Here is a 24,443-nt window from a genome sequence, read left to right as displayed (position 1 = left end):
AACCATGGTTTGCCTAGTGAAATTGGATACGACATTAGAGGCACAAATATAAATTATAGTAGACCAACTATTGCAGATGATATGGAATTCTAAAAGAAATTGGTGAATGGGCTATTGACAAAAAGTGATTTAGTAGATACAGTGTTTGGCTAAACCAACCACACACCATGTAGAATGGAATGATGGTGAATCATAGTGTTGACTTTGAAGGTACAATTTCATGCCCAAGATCTATTTGATGTGTTTTTAGATGGTAGATTCGAGGTCAACATGCTACCACAATTCATGTACAAATGAATGGTTTTATCCAAATTGGATCAAGGACCTTTTCAAGTGAAGATGGCCGATCGAAGAAGGGTTCAATCACTTGAAATAATACAAAACCAAGTAATATGCATTCAAGGATTGGTCTTTTGCATGAGCTATTGCATTGGTTAGCTAATTGCCAATTATGGTTTGGCCATCTCTAGAAGGGGAAGCTAGACAAGTGAATTTACAACCAAAGCCATTGGAATCAAAACCAAAAGATCTAAAACCAACATTTGATGAAGATGAACTATATAGTTGCAAACAGAGCAGCCCAAGACCAATAAGAACACCTCAAAAAAGAAGTCCAAGAACACCACTGGTGAGACAAAAACAGCAAGAACAGAATTAGCAACAGAATTTGTTAGGGAATCTACCTATTGTGGATGATAATCTTTCCATCTGGTGACTCAAGGGTTTCAAGTACCACCTATCAAACCACAAGAAGTCACCCTACCTATACCTCCAGAAGGTGTTCTTCCCATAATGAATGCTAATGCAATAAGTTTGAAGTGCAGATTTGTTGAGTTCAATGGTTGCAAAATAGGAGGCCCAGAAAGCCATGCAACATAATTCAAAATGCAGTAATTTACTACTAGCATATTGAGTAGAAAGTCCATGAATTGGTTTATCCCCTATGGAGTTGCTCATTTCATAGATTAGAACACTCTAAAAACATCATTCTTGGCACGTTTTTACAAGATGAAGACTCCAAACAATGTCCGAAGAAGTTGAGGGAGTTAAGATACAAAATACTTCTAGTGTAAGTTTATGCTCAAAATTTTTGAAATCTCAACACATGGTTGGCAAAAATATCTACAATTGAACATGTAAAGGAATCTAGCCTAAATTTTGTAGTGTAGATAGTGGATCAGGGATCCTGACCTCATGAACTTTGCAAAGAAAACAAGACAAAAGGATATGTGGAACATCTAAAAGAAAATCAAACAAAATGATTCCCATTCTGGGAGTGATCTAGATTTTAATATGGAGCAATCCAATTTTATAATTGGATGAAGACTCAGATTCTGAGAGTGAAACATCCAACAATGATTGAAGATAAGAAGAAAAAGAAGAAGAAACAAAAGAAGCAAAAGCAAAGAAAGGAGCTTTAAAATCCCAAGAAATAGAAGCATAAATCCAACAAAAGCACATCGACAAAAAATTGTCAAAAGTAATTTCGAAATTGGGATGCCAGATCTTTCACAAATAACACCCCATCAAAGTCTATCAAAATGCCCACAAGCTCAATGTACTCCAGAAACTAGGACAAACCAAGTAGCTCTAGAACCCAATGTGGCACAACAGGTGGCATACATTCCGTAGAGAAATAATTGGAACCAACAAGGAAACAACTGGAACTAGCTGATAAATAATTGGAATCGGCAAAGGAATGCCTAGGCTTAAAATTTAGGAGCTAATAAGGATTGTACTAACTGGTGCGAATTCATTTTGCAACATATAAACAGGTATTACAATGGGGGTGGATGATGTGGATGGAGGAGCAATTCTTAACGAGAAGGAGTATTATGAAAGTTGAAGAAGTGTGATTCCTCGAAGTGGAAGCTTGAATGTATACATAACCCTTTAGCATGGGTCCACGTTTTGATAATACAAACCTTTGGGATCAAATATAATATCAGCTTGGAAGTTGCGGTGGGGCGGGGCCGGGGGGCGGAAGACACATTTTGGGAAGGGGATCTTGACTCACATATAGTCATTCAATATCTGAAAACGTGGAGCTTCTCCGACATGGGCAAGTCTAATGACCCACATCGCGGGCACCGACGAAAAGGAAAGCACAGCAGCTCGGACGAGGATGAGGAAGAAGAGGAGCAGAGATATAATCATAGGGGTGCATCCCACTCGATTAAGAAGGGGAGTCATCGTTCCTCAGATCGGAGCGAAAGAATGCGCCACAAGACCTCGACCGATGACGAAGGTAGTGGGACAGATACCGCTGGTAGCCCCTCTCGAAGAAAGATCCCTGCGGATGCCGAAATAATGGAATACCTTGCTAAAAAAGCTCAGAAGAAGGTACGTTTTTAAATGAGCTTTTGGGCTTTGCTATCATGAGAATTGTTAACGGTACCGAGGTTTTGATGATAATCACACAATTTATTGGGGCAAGGGTGAGCTAGGGGCTGGTCATCCTCAGACGTACTGTGGTTCCTATCAGGCAATACGTACTACGGTAGCTTCCAGCAGTGCATTATTCTAGATTTTAATGTTATTTATGTACGAGGCACTTCCTACAGTTCAATTTTTTATGCTGTTGCTAGCAAGGGTTAAGAAGGTAGAGTTTTGCAGTGATAGTGTTCTCTGGGCAGTTCCAACTGGATTAGATTCCCCTCGGTATAGAGGAACAAGAAAAACAATGTCATCTCGCTTTAACATCAAATGAACTAGGCTGCGGTACGGACAGCCAAAATTCTCTTTGAGTTAATGGGTGAATGATGCGTAGCTCAAGGCTTTCAGCAGTTGCTTCGTCTCGCATTGTAACTGATTTTGTGAAGTAGCAGCTTAAGGTATAAAGCCTCCTTTGGGGGCGCACACATTTATTCCAGCGGTTTCAGTAAATAAAAACGCTTTCAACTTGAGAAGTGACAGAGGCGCGTTCAAATAGCCATTAAATAGGAATTAACAGTTACACACATTTCATTAAAAAGTTCACACAAGAGATAGGGTAGAGAAAAGGAAAGACACCGGCACTCGATGGGGTGTGGCTGAGGTACACCCCCTACCTGGGCTAATCCTAAGGATATTTCTTTATTCCAATAATGCAAGGCTTTAATTACAAAAGCGGTCCAGATTCTTGGACAGAACCCAAGGAAAACCTAGAAGTCCTATAACATGTATATATCCAGAATATTACAATGGTCTTCCATGTAAAGAAAAATGGGGTATGAGAACTTGAAGTACCTACTGGCAGTCTTTGAAAAAATGTCCAGGTGAAGAAAGGTCCAAAAAGCCTCTACGTAGAACCCAGTCTCAGCAAAATACCATGGCTGAGATCTGTGAGTTCACTGTACCGGTACCAACCTGTTTCTCAAATTTCGAAACACAGAAACTTCAGATTAGACACAGTTAGTTATACTACTCAACTGCAAGCCGGATCTAGAGAAGTTAGAATATTTTGCGAACTCAATATTTTCAAACCTAACATAGCCATTAGAATCTGGATAAAATAGTTAGAAATAAGAAAATAGTTAGAAAACTACCTTCAGGAGTGCTGAGCTGGGAAAGCAGCTTGAAATCAAATTGCAATTCAAGAACTAGCTGAAATCTACAGCTTGGAAATATGTAAATAATAGGGTTGAAGCAGAATTTGAGAGAGTTTTCAGCCAAGCAAAAGCAAGAGCAAACAAATCAGAAATTGCAAGCAGGAGTGGCCCACAATATCAGCGCTTGGGCGAGGAGAGTTGCAATTTATCTGGAAGATGTTCTGCTGCTGTGCCTCTTCTCTTTCTGTGAAAGTACTGGGAGAGAGAACGGCCTGGAAGAAAAAGCGGTTGCAAGAAACCCAACGAAGCTCCAAAAACCAATCACAAATTTCCCCTCTCCGCAGTTGAAAGCTCCGAAATCTAGGAAATCACTAAAGCAAGTCAGGAAAATGAATTTCTAATTCATGAGATCCGAACTTTTAATATTTAATGAGGTACTGTAGATTAGAATAGTATTCAAGTCATAACTTTAATTTTTAATTATATATTTTAAAATATTTTTGGTCCCATGACCCTTCTACCGATGCACACAAGTAATTAAACATGTAGGCCACAAATATGCTCTTAGGCTTGCTAGGCTCCTAGATAACTCAAAATTGACCCAAACTAAAACCATCTCTTAGGCGCCCTTATTAATGTGCATATGAGTGATTAGGGGGCTAATTCTAACACTCAAAGATCACATCCTCCTCATTGTTAAAAACTACGTGATCTTGCTCTGCTCTCATCAAGCCTTGGATCATTGCCCAACACACCAAGTCTCACCCCCAAAGCCAGGTCAAACGACTCGTAATGTCACTGATGTGAGTTCACCCCATGCACTAGCTTCCAACGTCCTGGCATTGGATATGACTATTATGGATACTGAAGATCCATCACCATATTGTAGATGTTTTAATTGAGACCATATTGAGACAGTAAAAAGGTAAACCATGGCAAAGTCATACTCAAGATGACAAACCACATGGAAGGTCTTAGGTGATATGGTCACACTGAAGATGACATGGTCAACACTGAAGGTGACATGGACTATGTTGAAGATTGCATTGCACGGACTTATGGTTGGGACGTTACGTGCTAGCCTACGAAAGCATGTGGCATGTGGATAGAGGATAGCATTGTACAGGTTAGCTATGGCTAACCTGTAAATGTTTAAATACACCTCCTTTTTAAGCATTTAGAGTGGGTTTGATAAAGAGGCCAGCCATATTGAGTACCAAGTGTAACTATCAATCTGATAGTGTCGTTTTTGGCTACTAGTGCAAAGGTGTCATCATAGTCGATGCTTTCTTTCTGGGCGTATTTCTTTGCAACAAGCCTAGCTTGATACTTTTCCACACTTCCATCACTCTTTATCTTATTTAGTAGACCCATTTGTTATTGATGGAAGTTTTTCTTGGTGGTAACTGTACCAATTTGTAAGTCTTGTTTTGTATGATATTGTCATACTCCTCTCATGGCTTTTTACCACTTGGGATTGTCCTTGTGTTAGAATGAAGAGATTGCTTAGCAGAACCCTTGCAAGATAGATGCACGCACTGTCACGGGGGCGTGATTCTAATTATTAGAATTTACGTGTGACAGCCCAAGCCCTAGAGTGGTAAAAAGGCTAACCCAGTGCATTAATTCCTAGGGCCAAGGGCAAGGGGCAAGTGGGTTAGAGAGGAGTAAAAATCCCTTTCAGTAAAAATAGCTCCATGAGCCACGTTTGGCTAGTTGGCTTGGAAAGCAAGCAGAAAAGGCAAAATTTGTTTTGAGGCTTGTTTCTGGACCACATAAGAACAGGGAGAGGCAAGTCAGCTGGGAGAGTGCTCTAGGGGTACTACTAGGGCAGTGTGTGGGCTGCCAGGGCTGCCAGAAGCTCAAAAACGAAAGACGCCAGATGAGTTCGGTTTTTGCTACATACCTGCTGTCGGCGCCTTCCAGAGGCCCCAGGATTGATTCTTACTTCTTCCAAAAGCCCTTTAGGCGAGGCACCATCAGTTTCGCAACTTCTCAGGGCTGTTTTGAGCTCTCAAGCAGGCCGATTTGCTTCCAGACTGGGCAAGATCCTGAGTTGCACTTGCCGAGGGGCCTTCCGGGGCTGTCATACTTGATGTTTACCAGTTTTATTGCTTTCAGATCCTTCCCAGGGTCAGCACACAGAGTTTTTGCAGAATTTGCACTTGTTTGGAGCTGTCCAGGGCCACCAAAACAGGTCGAAATCCTGTTGCATCTTTCCAGGGTGCCAGATTACTACCAGATTCACCTTGCGTTCCGGGATTGGGCTGCCAGGGGACAAAGGGGTGTGAGAAGGAAGTCGATTTGCTAATTTTCACCTCTCCATGGCTGTTGCTGATAATTTCGTCTGCCAGGCTTGTGTTCCATCACCGAGGATCCCACCATCTTTCTCAAGAGGCGAGCCCGTGGTTGTGGTTGTGGCTGGGCTAGCACAGGTAGCTGGAAGTAATTACAGCCAAGTAAATTCAGCGAATATGTCTCATCGTGAGAGGTCGCAGTCTATTCTGGGCTCAGAGTAGGAAGAGTCACAAGAATCTCAAGAACAAGAATCCCTTGGGGATGAATATTCTCAGGATGAGGAGCAATTTCAGGAACAGCAACCTTTTGGGCAACATGTTTTCGGGCAACAAGCTTTTGGACTGCAAACTTATGGGTAGTAAGTCTTTGGACAACCGGATCAGGAAGAAACTCTTGTTCAGTTTGAGGAGGAGGAAGAAGACGAGGGAGATGCCATGCTGAGAGCGCAGTTGGCGAGCATATGTTTACTCAGCTCACTCAGAATCCTCGTATTCAGAAACTTCTTAATCCTCCGAAGAAGGATAAGAAGAAAAAGAAGAAAGCACACAGGCAGCAGTCCAGTGCTCGCAGCAGCTCAGCCAGGTAATGGACAGTTGAATATTATGCCATAGGTTCTTATGCAAGAATCTGTTTTTGGCTCCGGCATCGGGATGAATGACCAAGGCAGTAATTTTCAGTATTTTAATTTCGGACAGCAAGTTTTCCCTCAGTCCACAATGTATCCAGGTTATTTCGGGGGAGGTTCGGTGTTCCAGGTCATGGTTGGACAGCATAATGAAGGCATGGGTATGGCTGGAAACTTCCCAATGGTCTCAGCCTTGTATGCAGGGTTTCTAGGGACAGATGCTTGGAGGAATGCTGGCTGGAGTGCCAAACATGATGCAACCTTGCATGCCAAACATGATGCAGGCTAGAATGCCTAATATGATGTATGGAAACATTGGGATGCAGCCAGGGATGCAAGGAGGCATGGGAAATCCTATGGGAATGTTTTGGATGCCACCTATGGGATGTGGAGTGGTCAAACCCTCTAAAGGAATGGAAAAAGCGCACAGAGCATGGGTAATATGATGCATGATGGACGCTTGTGTGTTACAAAGCAGTTGAGGCCAAAGGTACTTACGGAAAGTAATGCTCCACCGTATGCAGGCATAGAGGTATTGATGCCACGGTGAAGGCTGTTGAGCACTTCTTTTACTGGCTAGCTTTGAGACAGGATGTTGAGGCATTTGTCAGGACATGCATTACTTGTCTAGAAGGCGCTTGGGTTGCTGCATCCTCTGCCTATTCCAGATAGACCGTGGCAGAGCATAGCCCTGGACTTTATTTTTGATCTTCCTTGTACAGCGAGTGGTCATGATGGGATTTGGACCATAATTTGCAGCTTTAGCAAATAGGCCCACTTCATTCCAGTGAGGAGGAAGATTTCAGCAGACCAAATGTCAAAGTTGTTTCTGTACAACATCTTCAAGTATCATGGTATGCCACATTCTATCATTAGTGACAAGGATCTGCATATGACGAGTCTTTTCTGAAGGGGACTTTTTGAAAATATGGGTAGCACTCTTAAGTTCTCATCCTCTTTTCATCCACAGACAGATGGACAGTTGGAGGAAGCTGACTCTATGGCTTTGGATCTTTTGAAGTGCTATGTTTTAGAGCATAGAGCAAAATGGGAGCAGTATTTGCCACTGACAAAGTTGGCTTACAAGAATACAGTGCATATGCTACAGGTAAAGAACCTTTCGAGATTGTTGAAGGTGGAGGGAAAGTTCCACCCATTTTGCACACCAAGGATAAGATCTTTGAAGCTGATTGGTACGTGGAGAATTCGGATGAGGCTTGCAAGAAAGTGAAGTTGGTATTCAGAGGAAGCAAATGAGAGCGGCTGATCGCCATAGACACGAGCTGGTTTTTAAAGAGGGTGATTGGGTTCTCTTGTGCTTTTAGAAAGCAAGACTCAAGAACAAGAAGGGTAAGGAAAGGTTGTACACTAAGCTGAATATGCGTTATTATGTGCCTTTCCAAGTCTTGCGGAAGGTAAATGATGTAGCCTACAGGTTGAAGCTACCGGATCATTGGAGGATACATAATGCCTTTCATGTGAGCTTGTTGAACCGTTCCAGGGTGATGTGCCATAGGATACGCCTTTAGAGGAACAACTTGAAGTTGAGGAATAGGATGAGATTCTGGTACCAGAACAGACATTGGCACTCAAAGAACGAAAGGTTAAGAGTAAAGTTTCCCATCGCGACTGTCACCAAGTTGTAAATACTCCAAAGTCAAAGTTCTAGTTGACCATTTATTGATCATAATCAATGAGTACTTTATTTTAATTATGTTCAAAAAGCTATATTTAATTGGTCAAAGTATTGACTTCGGTCAAAGATACTTAACCTCGGTTAAGTAAGCCTAACCCCGATTAGGAAGACTTGGCGTATGCCAAGAGGTTTAACTGTGGTTAACCAAAGAACCTCTGACTCCGATCAGAAAGAGTTGACTTCGGTCAACAAGACTTGGCTCTGGTTGGAGAGTCCTGGCATTCAAGCGCCATGACCCCCTGGTCAAAGTCCTTAATTATGGCTAGAAGAGTTGGCTTTGGTCAACCACAGAGTTGGTTTTTTATGTGCACATGTTTGCTTGGTGGGGATACCCACAGAGACTAGGATTAATCTAGAATTTATTTGCATTCAAAAGCCCTAACAATGAATGGGTGCCATGGCTATGTACGCTTTAATTAATTGTTGTAGGTACTAAGAGGGGGTTGAACACCCAAGCCATAAGGAGCCTAGCAAGCGACCATGCATTTTTGACTTGCAGTTATGACTCTTCTACGGATGCATCTGCTTTCAGTGTCAATGAAACACTGAACACTTGGTATTTTGACAGCGGTGCATTCAAACACATCACTTCTAGGAAGTGTCTTTTTACTTCCTTGCATCCACCTCCCGTTGGTAAGAAAGTCACTTGTGCCAACAACTCATCATATTCAGTACGTGGCACAGGAGATGTTGAGCTCACTGCCATTGATGGCTCAATTTTCAGACTTTCAGATGTCTTTTATGTGCCTGGCATAACCGAAATCTTCTTTCAGTGTCCACTCTTAACAGAGCTGGATTTCAGGTCATCTTTGAGGATGACAAATTTGCCGTCCGAGATAGACTATGCCTTAAGATTATCGGATACTCTGCTGCGTGGGCTTTTTCAGCTTGATCTTTTTGAGAAAAGAGCAGCCCATGCTCTTGCAGTTTCTACCCCTACAGCTGCCATGCAGAATGCAGAATTATGGCATGCCTGATATGGCCACATGCATTACAACAGCTTGATGACACTTCAGAAGTATTCCATGGTTGATGCATTGCCACCTCTTGAGATACCTCCTCCACATGCCTGTGAAGGGTGCATTTTAGGCAAGATGCATAGATTCCCCTTCAAGAAGGATGGTTCAGTTAAAGCTGTCCGCAAATTACAGCTTATACACAGTGATGTCTGTGGTCCCATGAGGACTCCATCGTTGGGTGGTCATCTCTACTTCGTTACATTTATGGATGATTACTCCAATTTCACTTGGGTTTTTGGGCTGAAACGCAAATCAGAAGTGTTCACGGTGTTTAAACACTTTTCAGCCATGGTTGAAAATGAAACCGGACTCAAGATACAGACATTACGCACAGATAGAGGTGGGGAATACTTGTCTGCAGAATTTGATGCTTTTCTGAAAGGCAAGGGTATTGTGCATCAGCTCACAGTCAGCTGACCCTCAGCAAAATGGCAAAGCTGAGAGGAAAAATAGAACTCTCATGGAAATGGACAGATGTATGCTGAAAAGCAAACACATGCCTCACAAATTCAGGCTTGAGGGTTTGATGTGTGTCAATTACATTTTGAATCGGGCTCCCACTAAGGCTTTAAAAACAAAAACTCCTTATGAGGTCTAGAATGATAGAAAGCCTTCAGTGGATCACTTCCGAGTCTTTGGATGCCTTGCTTATGCTCATGTGCCAGTTGAATTTAGGCACAAGTTGTCTGATAAAGCCATTAAGTGCATATTTGTTGGGTACAGTGCAGAAAGCAAGGGGTACCGTCTCTACAATTGTGCTACACGCAAGATCATGGTCAGTAGAGATGTGATATTTGCTGAAAATTCAGCTCACACTCAGGCTGAATTTCAAATGCCTTCTTCTTCAGAGGATGTCTTTGAGGGGTTGCTACCCATTGCCTTGGGTTCCCCTGCTGATATTTCTGATGCAAATCAGAATTTACAGCCACCTCCGGATGCTTTAGTTCTGCCACAGGATGTCTTGCCCCCTCCACAGGCAGTGGAACAGGTGGTGCATCAAGAAATTGCAGACATACATGCAGCAAAAACAGTCCCAAACTGGCTGTTACAGACTCTCAGGGAGAGTAAAATTGATGCTCCGTTACCTGGCAGAACTCGCAGTGCAGCAAGGCACATGGAAGGTGCTAATTCAGTGGAATCAGCATATGCAGGTACTCTTCTTGATGAGGAGGAGCCTGCCACATTCGAAGAGGCAAAGGACAATGTGCATTGGATGAATGCTATGCACGATGAGTTGCAGTCCATTGAAAAAAATCAGACTTGGGATGTTGTAGACTTGCCACCGGGTAAACATGCCATTGGCACACGATGGGTTTTCAAGGTCAAACGGAAGCCAGATGGCTCCATTGACAGATATAAGGCAAGGCTGGTTGCTAAAGGCTATGCTCAGAAAAAGGGCATAGATTATGAGGAGACATTCGCTCCTACATCTCGGATGACCACCATCCGATTAGTTATTGCAATGGCTGCACATTTTGAGTGGAATGTTCATCAGTTGGACATAAAAACAGCCTTTTTAAATGGGGACTTGCTGGAAGAGGTGTATGTCAAACAACCTCCAGGCTTTGAAATTACAGCTAATGCACTTCAAGTATGCAAGCTCAACAAAGCTTTATATGGGCTGAAACAGGCTCCTCGTGCATGGTATGCCAAGATCCATGCCTTTTTGACCAGCAAGGGGCTGCACAATAGTCCTACTGAGAGCACCCTCTACATCAAGATGGATGGGGGGGAATTTTAGTCATCCTTCTTTATGTCGATGGTCGATGACTTACTGCTCACAGGGTCCAATGAAGACAAAATTGCAGATTTCAAAGTTGATTTGCAGACCAACTTTGACATGTCAGATTTGGGGCTGCTTCACTTTTATTTGGGGATCCAGTTCTCTCATGAGAGACATGGCACTGTTATGTCTCAGTCAAGTATGTTCAGAAACTGTTGGACAGATTTAACATGCATGATTGTAAGCCCATAGCCACTCCCATGGAGCCGGGGCTGAAACTCACAATGCATGATGCAGGAGAATTAGTTGATGCCACACTTTACAGTCAGGCTGTTGGATGCCTCATATATCTCTGCAACACTAGACCTGATATTCAGTTTGCAGTATCTCAGGTGAGCAGGTACATGCACAGCCCAAAAACTATGCATTGGCAGGCAGTTAAGCGCATCTTCCGTTATTTGCAGGGCACGAAGTCTTTTGGCTTGCTATTTCCCAGGGGGGGTGACTTGCAGATGCATGCCTACAGTGATTCAGATTGGGCTGGTGATTATGATACTAGGCAGTCCACTAGTGGCAATTGTTTCTTTTTGGGTAAATCTTGCATTTCCTGGCTGAGCAAGAAACAATCTACAGTGGCTACCTCATCATGTGAAGTTGAGTACAGGGCAGCTTTCACAGCAACAGTTGAATGTGTCTGGCTGCGACGTCTATTTGCTGATCTTCATCTGTCTTTGGAGGGTCCTTCTCCAATTCTCACTGATAGTTAGAGTGCCATTGCAGTGGCAAAGAATCCAGTGTTTCATGCTCGCACGAAGCACATTGAGGTTCACTATCACTACGTCAGAGAGAAGTTGCATGCAGGAGAGATCAGTATGATCTTTGTGTCCACACATGACAACGTTGCAGATATTTTCACCAAAGCACTACCACGTGAAAAGTTTGAGGCATTTCGCAGTGCCCTGAACTTATATCCGTTTGGTGATTGATCAGCCTTGTACATGACATTGGCACTGCAGGGGGGTGTTAGAATTATAGATATAATTCAGCAGTGACCAATGTAATTTAATAAGCTAGTTAGGGGCACTTTTCCCTCTTTAAGAGGTTTTTCCCCCTAACCGCAGTTAGTTCACTAACTATGGTTAGTGACTACTAAGGTTTTGTCAATAGGACAAAACCTTATCTCTCACTCATTGAGTTGTACTCTTTACACTCTTCTATTTGCAACTCAGCTTTCAAGCTTTCAGCTCTCCAGCTCTCACTCTCTTGCTCTCTCTCACTCTCCATCTTCTCACAGGAGCGCACAGACTACAGCCAGCACTGCTCCAAGATAGTGGAAGGGCTTCAAGAAATCCTTCTACAAACATTTTATGCCCAAGCAGTTCAAAGACTATGTCCTTCTCGCCTGGGACAGCTTGCATATGGATGAAGGAGATACAATAGAGGCTTGCAACCAGAAATTTTTGCAAATCACTTCCTTCAAGAAGGTCTCAAAGAAGACCCAGGTAAGAAAGTACAGGTTTGGGCTCATGCCAAAGGTTCAGGTTGTGGTTAGTACCGAGCAACTTAAAGGGCATACAGGATATCATGCACGCAGCCACTGTGGCGAGTTTAATGAATATGCAAGATCCAGCACAGTGCCTTCTCTTTATGCCGGGACAACAGACAAGAAAAACCCAGCCACACTTCAATTAGAGAAAAAGGAGTTTCCCAAGGTTCAGAAGAGGGAATTTCAGCCTCAGAAGCCAAGGGGAAACAAAGCGCCAAAAGCCTTCAAGGGCAAACCCCAGTTTTCCCCTTAGCAGATAGCCATTTTTCGCAAAGAGGGGAAATGTTTCAGGTGTGGGAAGGAAGGGCATGTTGCTGCCTGGTGCCCCGAGAAACCTTTGGGTTCTAGGGAGTGGAGAAAGCCACCAGGACAACAAAAGCCGATGGTTGGAGGATTCTGGACATTTTGGGCCGAGTGACAAACCCAGAGGAAAGAGTGTTGCTGCTATCTTGGGGCAAGATCAGAGACCAGTAGGCGCTTATATTGTTTGATCGTGGGGCTACAGATAACCTCATATGAGAGGATTTAGCCTTGAGGTTGGGGATAAAGACAGAGGAGTTGGGCAGGACTCATTGGAAAGTGCCAGTTACTCCCTTGATAGGGAAGCTAGGTAGCAAATTCTACGGTGCTGGATTTATTGAAATGATATGTGGCTGATCAAAGTTCAGATTGGGAAAAGTACCTACCATTGGTTGAGTTTGCATACAATAATATAGCTTATAGCTCCATAGGGAAAGCCCCCTTTGAGGTCATCGATGGGAAGGTGATTTTGCCACCTATCCTGAGAACCAAAGATGAAATATTTGCAGCTGATTAGTTTGTCAGAGACCTCCAGACAGCTTTCATGCAAGTCCGACAGCAATCGAAAGGTCTCAAGAATTTCATAAGAAGGCTGTAGATAAAGCATAGGAGACAATTAGATCTCAAGGAAGCGGATTGGGTGCTTTTTAAGTTAGAGAAAGCTAGGCTCTGCAAGTTAAAGGGCAAGCAAAAGGTGTATGCAAAGTTATCTCCCAGATACTATGGCCCTTTCCGGGTTACTGAAGAGATTAATGAGGTTGCATACAGGTTGGCACTCCTAGAGAATTGGAGGATTCACAATGCCTTTCATGTTAGAAAGACATGCCGACTTGGCCAGGTGGGCCGACCCACCAGGAGGGCTGCACACAACCCTGTACATAGGGCTTAAGCCCAGTGCCCAAGGAGGGCTGAAGCCACTAAGGTGGCCGACCAGTAGGTTGGCCCACTCTCTGCTCCATAGCCCATGAATGGGGCTCTAAGAGGTGCCTACAGGGCATACCTGCCCACATACCCCAGTACCCCGCCTGGGAACTTCCATGGCACTGAACAATCACTCTAGCCTACTCTCACGAGGGGCGGACACACCCACAACACATGCCTTCACTCTACGCTATCCTCGCTCACTGGGCGGGCACACCCACAAGCAAGGCCCTCTCTCTAGTTGACATTAGGAGATGTCGACCTCCAACACCTCCTCTCAGCTCTTGGATGGAATAGAGACGCCAGGGAGCTGGGTGTGCCGCTGAAAAATTGGAGGAATCTGTTGTGTGATGCTCCACTGTTGAAGATTGCTACATGTACTGTCGAAGAAGCCCCTCGTGGCACAAACCGCCTTAGCACGATCACTGGAAACTTGGAATTGTTGCTTTTAGGCCACAGGTGCTAGGTACACTCCTCTGGTCTAGTAATGGTCAATTGGTACAACAATCCAACTGCTGGTACTGATACATTACTCCAGCATGTGGTCCCGCATCGATGAAGACTTGTTGGGATCCAACCACCTCATCTGGACCTCCTGTGAGACCCTTTTCATGGGAGAGGTTCGGTTATAAAATTCTCCCATATATTTGGGCACCGTCATGTGCTTCACATAATTAATCATCTGAGGAGTGACAGTTAAGAAAGATGAACGATCTTACCTTGGCATTAACACGGTCCCACAGTTGGGACAGTCTCGGCCTCCTTCCGAGCCAGGATGCTAAGGTCCTTTGCCAGGGAATCTGGTCGGGCAATACTTACCAAGATGAAATCTGCCATGTCGTATGACCGTAACACAGATTCCATCATCACCCGCCAAACGCCATAATTGAGCCCATCAACTTGCCGGTCAACCGGGAACGTGGGCAACATTGGAATTCTAGTCTTGTTCTCTGCCATCTCGGACAAAGTCACCATGTCTGAGTGAAGAGGATGATGAATTGAAAGAGAAGATGGATGGGATAGAAGGGTGTTAGAAATGACCCAACAGAGGGTACGCACAGCAGAAGACTGATAGTAATGCCCAGGAGCTCACACAGTGTGCGTGTGGGGTGTGGAATCACAAACTTCTTAACTTATGTGCATAGATGTGCAAGCCAGTATATAGACAATGCTCAGTGACAAATATAGAAGAAACTCTTTATATTTCCGTCCATCCACAAAGTAGGACAGGATGCAATACCAATAGGTTCTCCTACTAGATGCCAAGCACTTCTAGATCTGTGAGCCCGCGTGCTCCACCTCGAGCATATGTAGACTCTCTGTCTAGAACCCTTCCACCTTGCTGTCCGGAAGCCAGCCGAGGTGGGCAGCACCTCTAGCTTAGTCTGCAGCTTGTTCTGGGTCACCTTCACCTCCTGAATGTAGGCCCAAGGTAGGTCCTGCTGCTGCTCCTATCTGCTGGTTGAGGGATGCTCCAAGTGATGATGAATGAGGGCATGGAAGCCCTCCTTTTATAGGGCTCAAGGCCCCCTTGAATGGACCGACCAGCCAGCCTCATCCTAGCCAACCAGACTGTTTGCTGGCCGACCTGGTTGGCTGGTCCAACCAGTCCTATATAAGGGCCCTAGCTAGGCCCTTTTGGGCTGCTGCTAGACGGCCCTCTTGCAGGCTTCATACCTGCCCCCAGACCCCCGCCATGCAGCCGTACTGCAGCCGTACAGGTCCGCGCCCTGTTCAGGACCTGCTGCAGGCAATACCCCTGCGCACAAGCCTGCCCAAACAGGTTGCCATGCTGCGCGTCCAATTGCAGGTCCATGGCCTGCCCTTTGCCTTGACAGCTGCCCACATGGCAGCTCATGTGCTGCCCATGTGGCAGCCCCAATATTTCCAGGTCTTCGTCCTCCATGCTCTCCTCATATGGGGGCTTACAGATGGGGAGGTGACCATTCCGACACCCCCTCTCACCGACACATCCAGGCCCAATGCCAACACGTCGATGACGATGCTCCGATTACTTCCCGGTCGTAGTCCTCTAGAAATTTTCGATGTCAAAATCTTTTCTTGGCTTTTCATCAGGTAGCACCTTCTGGCACCACCATCTTCAGTCACGTTCCTGCCTTCGAACTCGAGCAATCCAGCCGTCATGATCTTCCAGTTGTCCCCCTCATAATGCGTGAACAACCTGGAGTCTTCCAGGCACCATGCTCTGGGGGTCTGTTTCAACCCGTTCCTTTGGCAAGGTCTACAACCAATGAATATCTCGAGATAACCTGGACCATGAACTCTCGCTGAGTTCTCAAGCAGGTACTCGCTATCCATCACCTTCTAGCAATCTGCGTCCGAGATTTGAAGAAATGGCCGCCAATTGATCCCTCACCACCTTGACCTTCGTTAAGTGGCTATGTACCGTATGTCCTTCTTCTTTATTAAGATTATAGAGTTGATGCTGAAGAAGAAAATCCGGGAGGTATTGTTAGTCTCGTACAGATCCTTCAGATTGACCCACGCCTCTACTGACGTCTCGGCCATCTGGATATGTGGAAGAACAGAGTCCGCCGTAGTCCCTATGATTAATGCTAGGGCATGGACATCTCTGTCTTCCCAAGCTTCGAGCTCCTCTCTGTCTACTGCCATGAGTATCTTCCCTTGCCTATCCACCATGTCCTTTGGCTTCGCCTCCACTCCCATTGTCAGTTTCCATAGCTTCCGAGCCACTAAATGACTTCAATCTTCACTTTCTAGATTTGGTAGTTGGTCCCATCCAGTTTCCCAGATTCTCCAAAGTTAGGGATAGTGAATGAGAGAAAACCGGGGGAGGAGGAAGGGAGAGCAAGGGCTGAAGAGGCTGTAGCGGTTGACATCTCTGCTGTCATCAAAGTCAACTAAACTCAATTTTCAGTAGACCAGAACACTGAACGCACTTGATTGAAACTGAGTCACCCTCCTTCTCGCAAGGGTGATGTCACTATCCACCAGCAGGCTGTTGGATGCTGATATATTTGTGTCACACACGGCTAGATCTTCAGTATACTGTTTGCCAATTGAGTAGGGGAATGAGCTGAACACATGCAGCGAAAAGGTTCTAGGCAATATAGCAATCAAGGGAGATTGCTTATGTTGAGAGATATAGAAGAGAAACTGTGGTCACACTCTTTCAGTCTGAAGGGCCTTGAGGGGCTTCAGTGGCTGTTGGGAAGGGTGCTGAGTAGGCGCCTATTTATAGACAGTGGGGAGGGTTACCGATTAGGTCTCCAGACAGGCCGATCCTGTCCAGAACCTGCCCGACCTATATATACGGACCTACTAAAGTATTTTATTGCCCCCAGTTTGCTATCCCATTTTGCTAGCATGTATGTGCAATAGCCAACAATCTCTTGATCCCTTCTTTTTGACAGGTTGCGTCGAAAGCCTCTAAAGTGAACTCCCCTTGCTAAAAGTCTGGTCATCTTTTGTTTGTACATTAGGGAGTGAGAGCTTTTGTGTGGGTGTGCCTGCGTGAGATACCTGTAGTATCAATGTATATCTATAGTAGTTTGTGGACTTTAACATGGCACATTGTCAGGTTCATTTGCTAGATAAAGGGCTGCTTACAGGCCTAGGCTGGTTAGGTCTTGATAAGGGCTGTGTTTGGGTTAGGTAAAGCAAGCCAGTCTTCTAACCTTCCCCTAGCCTTGGCTAAATGCCTTGGTAACTGTGTAAATTGCTCCTTTCCAGGGCGGGACTGTTAAAAATGGAGAGAGGGTGAGAGACAAGATCTGAGGCACGAACTGATGTTGATAGATTGTGTTATCACAGCAAGTACATAGCTGTTGGAGATAAGTGCACACTAAGTGTACTATTTTCCTAGTCTACATTAGTCTAGTCTAGTCTAGTCTAGTCTAGTCTTTGTGTCTTGAGTGTGTGCCATGTGGCACCTCTACAATTATCCCATAAGCACTCTTGCTTTATGTCTTGTACTTTGGCCCATATATTCGTGGATCACATCATTGCAATCTATCTAGCTTGTGTCTTGTCTACACTCATCTACAAGGTAACTCTTTGTCTTTCAATCTTGTTCTTATTCTAGTTTTCTAGTTTCTAGTTCTTGCTTTTTCCTACATGGTATCAGAGCCATGTAGATCCCTCTTCTCTCCCCTCAGTCTGCTATAGCCATAGCCGCCTCTTCTCAGATTTCTGCCCCGCTCAGCTGGTCGCCATCATCTTTGAAACGGGCTGCTTCTGTCTGCCCGGCCACTCTCTGCGCCGCCATCTCCATCTTCTGCCCGTCTTCTCCACGTTGCTGCTGCCGTTCCTGTTCAGGTTGCCGTTGCAGATCTGCCCGCCTCTTTCTGCCCCGCCATCTCTTTGCCAGATCTGCGCGCCAGATCTGCACGCCATTGCGCTGCCAGATCTGCTGCGCTCAATGCGCCATCTCTGCCAGATCTGCGCACCATTGCTGCGCAGTTTCGCTCTCTGCCAGATCTGCACGCTCACCTCTTTCAACAGGCCGCACCTCTCCAGCTGCTGTTCGTGATCTGCGCCATCTTCTCCCTTGATGCTTAAGCTCAAGGTCTTGTTGCTGCGAACCACGGAGATCGCCTGAGAGCTGCCCACGTCCTCCCTACGGCATTGCTTTGGAGCTCGCGCTGCCTGCACCTCTTGGACCGCGCCCCTTTCTGCGCCTCTGTCTCTGCCTGGGATTAAGGTACTGTGCATTGCCTCTTTCAGTTTGCTGAGCAATCTTTTTTGCTGGTTCCTCATGCTTCGATGGGCTGTCACATGCTATGGCCTTGACAAGTGGTGAGCGAGCCGGCTTCTTGGATCTCTTCTTTCATTCATTTTTGCAATATTGTAAGGGAATAGACACTGCCCTTGCATCTTAGCAAGAGGTAAGACCTTCCCACATGGCCTCTTCTACTCATTCTCTCATGTCTATTGACAAATTCAATGGGTCCAACTTTCATACTTGGCAAATCAAAATCAAGTGCCATCTTATGAAAGAAGATCTTTGGGACGTTGTTCACCGTGCTGCTCCCGAAGATTCCAACATTGAGCAAGTTGTTACTGCCAAGAATGACAAAGCCTATGCTATCATTTTGCTCGGTCTTGGAGATGATTACATTCATCACATCTCCGACATACAGTCTGCTTCTCAAGCATGGATCACCTTGGATACCCTTTTTGGACCCCGATCCAAAAACTCTAAGATTGCACTTATGATCTCATTCTTTGATCTACATATGCAGGAAGGAGCTACTATAGCCTCTCATGTCAATTATCTTCGCAGTCTTATGGTTCAGCTTGCATCAGTGAAGTCCTCCATCTCCGAAGATATTGCTATTGCTGTGCTTGTCAAAAGCTTACCTGACACCTATGCTACTCTTGTCACTACCTTCAAGTATCACAATAATCCTACTCTTGAAGTTATCATCAATGCTCTCCAAGAGGAAGAAAGAACTCAACAACGAAAGGTAACTGACACTGCATTTTTAGCAAAGAAAGGAAGTTCTAAGGTAAGAAAGCCTTGCACCTATTGTGGCAAAAGTAATCATATGGAGAAGGAATGTTTCAAGGCTCATCCATGCACCATTTGTGGCCGTGATAATCAGTGGGAGAACGACTGCTACTCCAAACCCTCTACATTAGCCCCTGCATCTACCTCAGCCCATGTTGCTGCAACATCTCCATGAGCAGATCTTGCTGTTCATTCCTCACATGATGAGAAGTGGGCTTTCTGATTACTTCATATTTCTTGTCTACCACTTTGACCACCGATGATGTAGGTCAAGGGGTTCTAGTGTCTTACTCATTCTGCTTTTGGACCTGAGGAGGGAATATCTCCAAGGTCTATCTGTTTGTCTACAGTCAGTCTTCTGTCTATCTAGTCTTGTCTGTCTGTCTATTTGTTTATCAATCTGACTGTGTTTTGTTTTAGATCCATCTTGTCCCTACCCTTGTGGACCCATATGAGGATATCACTGGAGGAGGGGTGTCTCAGGATCTTTGTCTGTCATGTCTTCTATCTTGTCTCTCAGTCTATCAATCTTTATGTCTGTCTTCTAGTCTTGTCTTTCTGTCTTCCTCCTAGTGTCCACTTAAGGAGGGTGTTGGAGATAAGTGCACACTAAGTGTACTATTTCCCTAGTCTACATTTGTCTAGTCTAGTCTAGTCTTTGTGTCTTGAGTGTGTGCCATGTGGCACCTCTACAATTATCCCATAAGCACTCTTGCTTTATGTCTTGTACTTTGGCCCATATATTCATGGGTCACATCATTGCAATCTATCTAGCTTGTGTCTTGTCTACACTCATCTACAAGGTAACTCTTTGTCTTTCAATCTTGTTCTTATTCTAGTTTTCTAGTTTCTAGTTCTTGCTTTTTCCTACAATAGCCTCTTTTATAGGCTGGGCAAGCCTTATCTTCCCACACTGACACCTCATAGATGAGGTCACACACAAGAGAATCTAGATCCTATAATCTAGGGGAATCACACCTACCACATGAGGTGGCACAAGTTGCCTCAAGACTCTTCACACTCACACAAGTGTAGGACCCTCCTAGGACTCTAGGACCACACACACTAGGACTCCGATTCCAACAAACCCCCCTTCGGAGCTAGGGTGAGAAACTATGACATCATCCAGATTGTGCATCCCAGACAATCTCAGAGGCTAACAGCTGAGGATAATTTAGAGGTTGAACCAAGCACTCTCATGGGTTAGGTGTCAACGTGATCAGAGACTCAAATCTGAGCATGGATGCATGACCAACTCATAGGTCTAGGGAGTACACCAACATCCTGGAACTCGGCCAGGCTTGATAAAGGAAAGACATAACAACCCCCCTATCTCCTAACTGGGTACATGGAAATAAGTGGAGCCTTTTATAGGACAAGGCACACAAAATGACAAATTATTACATCATTTTAGGGGGACTACCCAAGGTAGAGTACCTAACACACATGACTTTAGAAAGCCCACTCTTCATCTATCACCTCATGGAGGGATAGACCAAAAACAGCAGCAGTGCAGGCTTGTTCCTCAGGTCGAGAAGGTGTAGCTTCATCGTCTTCGTCCTCACTCTGCTCCGCAACCAGATTGGCATGTTCTTTGGCTTGTACCTTTGCCATCTTCTTGAAGCAACGATCCTCTGGATGGCCAAGCTTCTGACAATAATTACATATATTCTTGAGAAAGAATGCTTTGCCAGATTCAAAGGAAGATTCTGCTTTCTCTGTAAGCCTAGGGTCCTCATCAATGAGATGAGCTACCATATCCTTAAAGCTCATATTGCGGCTGACTCTTAGGACAGCAAGGATCTCATTGTCGTGAGAGAAGTACTGCAACTTGATCATCATCTTCAACAATGGCTCGGATAATTGTTGGAGAATTGACCCAAGATTGCTCAAGTGTTGATTGAGGGTTTCAGTTTCCTTCATCTTGAGATTAAAGAGTTTTTGTTTGAGAAATACTTTGGAATTATTGATCTTATTTCCAAACAAATTCTCTAATTTTTCCCAAACGTCATTTGCAGTCTTATCAAAATTCACATGGTGGATAAGGTTGTCAGCTAAAGCTAGGCCAATGATAGCCATTGCTTTATCATTTTGGTTCTCCCACCAACTGATTCTAGCATCATCACTTTGGGGTTTTGGCTCCTTGCCATTGGTGATATTCCATATGCCTTCTCGCATAAGAAGAAGCCTGAGTTTTGTCTGCCAAGTTGGGAAATTGCTCCCTAAGAATTTCTCGAGGAACGAGGAGTTTTTTATGCTATCCATTGGTGGGAAGGTCTTAGCTGTTATTACAGCCAGTGTCTAAATCCCTTACAATGTTTACTCAAATTTTGCAAAAAAAGGCCCAAATTTTACATGGTAGAAGCTTTAATTATGCCAAAGGAAGACACAGGACAGAAAAGCCCTAAATTTTTGGGTTAGGGTTGCTGCCAAATTAGGGTTTGCAGAAAATTGGGGCTTTTCAAAATTTCCTAGAGCATAGTGTTCTAGCAATATTAGGGAAGCTTCAGACCATAAAAGCCCCAACAAATTCACCCAAAATGAGGCAAAATTCTTGAAAAGCGCAATTTAGGGTTTTGGGCTCAGAAATGGGCTGGAACAAGCCGCTCTTCAGGTCGTCATGGAGCAGAAGTGCTAGGGAAAGAAAGAGAGAAGAAGAGGGAAAGTAAAGAGGAGACATAAGCATATGTCTACTTCTCTTATGCTCATGCATAAGCATAAGCATGAGCATATGTCTTCTTCTCTTATGCTCATGCTTATGGTTATGCATAAGAGGAGTCTTATGCATAAGCATAAGCATAAGAGAAGGAGACATATGCTCACGTTGGAGATCATTCTTGTGTGAACAAAAGGAGAGCAAGAGTGAGAGAGAGAGCGAGCTGAACGTAAGTGTACTGAATAGTGGGCTGAAATGAAGTGAGTACAAAAAAGAAGTGAGGGGTTTTGTCTAAGTGACAAAACCCTATCTTATCCACTAACCGTAGTTAGGGATTAGACTGTGGTTAGGGGGAAAAACCTCATAGAGGAAAAAGTGCCCCTAACCTACTTATTACGATACATTGGCCACTGGCTAGAATATGATAATAATTCTAACACCCCCCTGCAGTGCCAATGTGGTGTACAAGGTAGTGATCAATCACCAAAAGGAGATAAGTTTAGGGCACTACGAAATGTTTCAAACTTCTCACGTGGAAGTGCTTTGGTGAAGATGTTTGCAACATTGTCATGCGTTGCTCCACTGCCAGGCCTAGCTAGATTTAGATGCTCATTTTGGAGAGACTAAAATAAAATCGTTTAGACTTCACAAGTAGTTGTAGCTTCAATGAAGAGATTTTGGACTACTTTTTGATTAGCCTTCTCCTTTAGTGCTAGCCTTCATCATGGCTGAGTTTGCCCTTCACCTCCGGAGTGCCGACAGAAACTCAGTACAAAGATTTTGTATAAAAGGATGTTCAAGTATGTGAGTGTGTGGATTTGTATGTGTGAGAGCATATTTTTATACTATGGCGTACACCCACTGTTGGGCGCTAATGACTTCAGTGGGTATGTGACACGACCTCGCAGGATCAAACCCTATTACTGACCTAGAATCTCGTCCTCGATACAACCAGAATCATAGCGCAGGTGCCTCGATCCTCCCGAACACCCCCAAGCACGTGGGCTACAGCTCGACTCATCCATAGGCCCGTATCTAACCTAGGCGTCCCATACCACCTGAGCCCGTCCAGAGGACCTTTGATACACCACCTATGATCCGCCATGTAGATGGCCAGAGTCCCGGCCTGGGTCCAAGCCCCATCCATCAGTTGAGGAGCGCTCAACTGATCTACACAATAGCACTGGCCCTCCCTCTATATAGAAGGAAACCCGCTATAGAGAGCACAATGCTATGAATAGCTCCCTCGATATAAAGCGAGCACTATATATGAATCAATCTCTATATATAGCGATCTCGGCTAAAAATAGCCATCCATATGCTATCCCGTAACCCACGTTAACTTGATATCCAACCCTAGGTACACCATGCACATGACATACTCCCCTTCCTCTAAGAACTCACTCTTGAGTTCACTAGAAAGCCCGAAAACTCTCTGTGAAGATGAGTCAATGCCAATAACTATACTGTGACTATCTGTTTGAGTGTGCTATACTTTCCATGAGATTCAAATCAAAGAGAATCTAAGGCCAAAGCCACAAGCTTTGATAACCAACCCAAGGAAAGTAAATCTCTCAATTCAAACAAGGTTACGTATCATCCAGTATCCTCCTCCAGAAATCAAGTAACGCCTGAATCCACAGAGTTAGTTCCGTTGACATCTCCGTACATCAGCATGGTAAACTCTGTACCTGTAGGTAAATGATTCTATCAACCTTGTCTATTGAGTATCCTTGAACTCAAAATCTTAGGTTGAGATCGAGGAATCATTGTTCGAACAACCCCATCAATTGAACCCCTTGAGGTCAATTTTTGGGTTGCAATTTCTATCAATCCTAATGTCCTGAATTACTTAGTATTTAGGAAATCCCTCAACAGAATACCCTTGTAATTCAAATTCTTGGGTTGAAATACACGACAGACTTTCCATCGCAGAACAATTAGGTATCCGTTCATAACTCATAATGGAAGAATCTCTATGGAAGTATCAATGGGCAAAATCCCGACCAAAGATATGGTCCCCTTGATCTATCCTCGAAATGCCCCTACATGAGGATAATCAGTAAAAATTCAGTTGGCTATATCCAATCAATGGTACTATTCTAGACATGAATATAGTCAACCATCATAGGAATAGCATCCTATGTGATCCAAAGACTACGGAAATATACAATCCGAAATCTCTTAAAACAAGATCCACTATCGAATATACAATCCGAAATATACAATCCGAAATCTCTTAAAACAAGATTTCGGAAATATACAATCCGAAATCTCTTAAAACAAGATCCACTATCGAATATCCTGTATAAACTTGTGCACAATAAACCGCTTTGATCACAGGATCATCGAGTTCTTAGGATCTCTTATCTAGGAACATCAAGTTCCAAACAAGGCACCGACATACCATCATCAGAAGATATGTGGTAACCCTCCCTGAGATTGATTCTAGACTATGGAGCTCCAGGGTTGAACCCAAAAAATACATGGCTTCTCTCAGGGTAAAGAATCTTAGTCAGCCCTCGTAAAAAAAAAATCTAATCAGGTTGCTCCCAAATCAATTCAGCCTACTTGTACTTCACCCTAGAGGTCCTTGGGTATTATTTCACGCTGGATTATACCACCACATCAGAGA

General features: G+C 44.3%; 1 protein-coding gene across 2 annotated transcripts in view; it reads left to right on the top strand.

Moving 5' to 3' along the window:
• The first annotated feature begins 2,031 nt into the window (after positions 1-2,031).
• LOC147896443 (cactus-binding carboxy-terminal, cactin) overlaps positions 2,032-24,443 on the top strand; it is a 75,183-nt gene continuing 52,771 nt past the window's right edge. For both annotated transcript variants that reach the window (XM_087381466.1, XM_087381465.1), the window contains exon 1: positions 2,032-2,343. In XM_087381466.1, the coding sequence (XP_087237592.1) occupies positions 2,059-2,343 (285 nt within the window). In that variant the 5' untranslated portion in view covers positions 2,032-2,058. The remainder of the gene's footprint in view (positions 2,344-24,443) is intronic.

Source organism: Dipteris shenzhenensis, chromosome 11 (assembly GCF_047967505.1).
Source record: "Dipteris shenzhenensis isolate YYH24624 ecotype China chromosome 11, Dip_SZ_1.0, whole genome shotgun sequence".
Classification (NCBI taxonomy): Eukaryota; Viridiplantae; Streptophyta; class Polypodiopsida; order Gleicheniales; family Dipteridaceae; genus Dipteris; species Dipteris shenzhenensis.
Note: the sequence above shows the minus strand (reverse complement) of the source record. Positions and strands in the feature narration are given on the sequence as shown.